Here is a 4,304-nt window from a genome sequence, read left to right on the forward strand (position 1 = left end):
TCTATGTATGAATGCAATGCACACTTCTGTTTCCTCTCTTTTCGTAACCCCCAATCCTGGAATATTACAGTCTCTCCCCCTTAAACTAAACTTCGTCCTCGAAGTTTGAATTCTCTCACGTTTTCGGAGTGTGGGTCCGACTTGTATAGTCTACAACTTTTCTCGAACTCCGTGGTGATCTCTCTGGATATAATTGAATATATCCCTTGTCCAGATTCTTCCTGGAATCCACTAGTGTCTGTTTCTGAGCAGTGGCTTCTTACTTCAATTCCATGATTTCTTTCAATATTATAATCTTGTTTCCTTTCTCATTGAAGATTCAATGATTGGAACTTCTTCTGGTTCTCCTAGTCTTAACATGGAAATGGTTGTGATGGTTGATTTCCCTAATAATGGATTAGACTCATTTAGTCCATCCGATCATGGTTTATAGTTGATACCTATAACGATTTTAGGTTCCATGAAAGGAATCTTTCTAATTGTATTTAGTTTTGGCAAGGTCTAACTCCTTCGGTCTTTGGCCTATTTGAGCTTTATTTGGTCTCTGATATTTCTTTCCTCCAACTTCCTTAACCATGACTTACTTAAGCTTCCGTACTTTTGAGTAAGTATTCCTTACTTTCTCAAGTTATAGTCCAATTTTTACTTCCTCGAGGTATGAACCTCGACTTCGGGTCTGACATCTTTCTGAAAGTAGTGTTCAACAATCTTATTAAAATAAGATCGAACTTTCTCTCAGTTCAGACCTTCATCAACTATCTTGCTCAAAGTATTGAGTCATATTGGATCAAACTGATCCCTCGCTCTCCCCCTTAGGGATGTCCTAATGGTTGCTAAGCTCATCTTCCCCAACCAACTAGCTCCTTGGTTAGGCTATATGTCTTTTCCTTGGCTTTCTATTGTACTTTTCAAGGGTATCCTATTTGGATTGATTGTGTACACACATGGCTGTGAATACCAGTACGATATGTTAGTTGGTTATGCAACTATGGTTATTCCAACTTTACACAGGACAAGTGGGTTTCCCACGAAAGCTTGAGCAATTTAAAGATATTATTCTGCAACTATTATTGTGCTAGATGAAGAAGTTGTGTTCAACAAACTGATTGGGTCCGAATAAGTATGGTCAAAGTCTTATGCATCCGTCCTTGTGCTCCATCCACTTCCTTGTTCGAACTTCTTAGATGATGAGCTTCCCCGATGATTTGAAAATTGGTTCATTGCTTCATTTGATCTTCGTACCAGCTATGGATCCGGGCATTCTGATTTCATATGACCTAGTTGTCCACATCCAAAACAGGTAATATCCTGTTGTGTGCAATCCTTGGCATAGTGACCTTTTCTTGCACAGTTATGGCATCGAACTCGACTATAAAACGGTGTGATGGTCTCATCTCTTGTTTGGAAATTCATCTCTGACTGAGTTTGTTGAATCTGAATTGGTTGTGGTTCCAACCTTGCCTTCCGTTTTCTTTCATTCTGCACTTCTTCATAATCATTCTCCAAAGTAATTGCAGTATCCACTAGCTCGTGGAACCTTGTGCATTTGGTTAGATTCAACTGCATTTTCAGGAATGGATTCATCCCTTTTAAGAACCTTTTTATCCTTTTCTCCTCTGTGTTCACATCCTCTACTGCATAACGTGATAAACGATCAAACTCTACTAGATATTTCCATACCGACAAGTCATTCTGCTTCAAGGTCTCGAACTCTCTTCTCTTTAGCTCCATGATACTTTCAGGAACCTGGGCTTCTCGGAACTTCTTCTTAAACTCGTCCCACGTGAAAACATGTCCCGAAGGTTGAATTAGAATCATGTTATCCCACCATAACGCTGTTAGTCCTGATAGTAGATAGGTGGCATATCTAACCTTCTCTTCATCATTACACCGAACTGTCTTTAATTTCCGCTCAGTGTCCCTCAACCAATCATCCGCATCCATAGGTTCTGGTGCGGTAGCAAAAGTCATTGGATTGGTTTGTAGGAATTCCGTAAGACTCACTCCTTTTGGTCCTCCATTTCTGATACCTCCATTATTCTCACGTATCAAACGACTGAAAAACTCATTTTGTTGTGCTAAGTTTGCTGCTCTATCCTCAGCCATCCTTTCCATGTGCTCAAAGAATTCTTGCCCAAGCAGGACAGGGGTTGATGTTGACGATCTAGTGGCGGAGAATGCCTCTTCCATCCGCTTAGCTTCTCTTTCCTGTCCTTCTTTTGCCTCCCTCTCTTCATGAGTCGTTACTATCTCCTCAGTTGGTTGGTAACTCGTCTCTCCCTCACGCGATCCCATTTACCCTCTAGACCTGTAACATCAAGAAAGAACTCAATGATGCAACATGCATTTGCACACCAAGGTCAAACTTCATGCGCAGATCTAGTCAATCAATGAAAATCCAATAAAATCCAAGAAGATTCAGCTTTGTGCTTATAATACACATCATTATAGGCCTGAACAAAATAGTTGAGTAAGACATCTCTAAACATCAGGCTCTGATGTGTAGTATATAACACCACATAAGATAGGTTTAAATCGTGATACTTAGCACGAATATATGGGATTCTACTATTTGTCTCAACATTTACCTTAATTGCACAATTGCAATGAGATAAACTTGAACTAAATTGGTCTGAAATAATTAAGGTTAACCTAATTTCCTTTGGAAGTATCAACTTAACTTCCATTTTGTTAAGGACTACTTCACACTACATCTCTAGGTTCTAACATGGCTAATCTAAACTCTTCACTATTGGAATATAGCTCCTATACTTCCAAGGTTTCTTTATAAGCTATGCTCTAATTAAGTCTTCTCCAGACTTTGGACTATGGTTCTAGCATACTTAACATAGTTGCCATGGTTTTGGGTCAGGAATCTGGCACTATTGTTTTAACACTTAGTTTCTTATTGTACTCCTCCTAAATATTTATGATGTGCTAGTCCATCACATAATGACTCTCCAGTGAATCATATATGATTAACAACTCTACCATGTAAGTAGACATATTTATTGGTATATCTCTCTTCCTTACCTCCCATGATTGACTCATCATGGTATATACTACTTTATCTAACTTATATTCATCCCTTACTATCAGTTGTTTTACAAGTTTGGATAATTTACTTACCCATTACTTGTATTGGTTTACACCTTCTAATAGGGTATTTTTCTTATATACGTATCTTCATCACTTGATATCACTCTGATTATAGGTCTGGATAATTCTTACTTAACCATAACATGTGTTGGTACACATCTTCCAATAGGATATCTTCCTTATGGTTGTATCCTCTCTTTGGACTACTGATGTCTACGGGTGCTTCTATTCTTGTAGACAGTGTTGGGCCTCCAAGAGCAGAGGTTTGTAGAACAGCAGCAAGTTTCCCTTAAGTGGATCACCCAAGGTTTATCGAACTCAGGGAGGAAGAGGTCAAAGATATCCCTCTCATGCAACCCTGCAACCACAAAGCAAGAAGTCTCTTGTGTCCCCAACACACCTAATACACTTGTCAGATGTATAGGTGCACTAGTTCGGCGAAAAGATAGTGAAATACAGGTGGTGTGAATGTATATGAGCAGTAGTAACGGCACCAGAAAAGTGCTTGCTGGCGTGTGGTTGATGGTGGTAATATTGCGGGCAGTACAGATACAGTAAAACAGTAAACAAGCAGCGATGATTGCAGTATTTAGGAACAAGGCATAGGGATCATACTTTCACTAGTGGACACTCTCAACATTGATCACATAACAGAATAAATAAATAGATGCTAGACTCTACACCCTCTTGTTGGATGATGAACACCACTAACTGTGTAGGATTACACGAACCCTCAATGCTGGAGTTAACAAGATCCACAATATTCGATGTTCATATTTAAATAACCTTAGAGTGCATGACAGATCAACATAACCAAACCAAGTACTAACATAGCATGCACACTGTCACCTTCACGCTACGAAATGAGGCATAGATCACATCAATACCATCATAGCAATAGTTAACTTCATAATCTACAAGAGATCACAATCATAGCCTACGCCAAGTACTACACGATGCACACACTGTCACCATTACACCGTGCATGAGGAATAAACTACTTTAATAACATCACTAGAGTAGCACATAGATGAATTGTGATACAAAACACATTGCAATCATAAAGAGATATAAATAAGCACTTCACTATGCCATTCATAACAGTGAATAAGTATTCTGTGAAATATAGCCTAAGAGACCCACACGGTGCACACACTGTCACCTTTACACACGTGGGACAAGGAGTCTCCGGAGATCACATAAGT

The 4,304-nt window shown here is 39.2% G+C and overlaps 1 protein-coding gene across 1 annotated transcript; it reads right to left on the minus strand.

The window, feature by feature from the left end:
* Positions 1-1,245: 1,245 nt before the first annotated feature.
* Positions 1,246-2,295, minus strand: LOC139839159 (uncharacterized). Its single transcript, XM_071829204.1, has one exon. The coding sequence runs from the start codon at positions 2,293-2,295 to the stop codon at positions 1,246-1,248; it is 1,050 nt and encodes a 349-aa protein (XP_071685305.1).
* Positions 2,296-4,304: the final 2,009 nt, after the last annotated feature.

The sequence above is a fragment of the Lolium perenne genome, chromosome 4, assembly GCF_019359855.2.
Source record: "Lolium perenne isolate Kyuss_39 chromosome 4, Kyuss_2.0, whole genome shotgun sequence".
NCBI classification, from domain to species: Eukaryota; Viridiplantae; Streptophyta; class Magnoliopsida; order Poales; family Poaceae; genus Lolium; species Lolium perenne.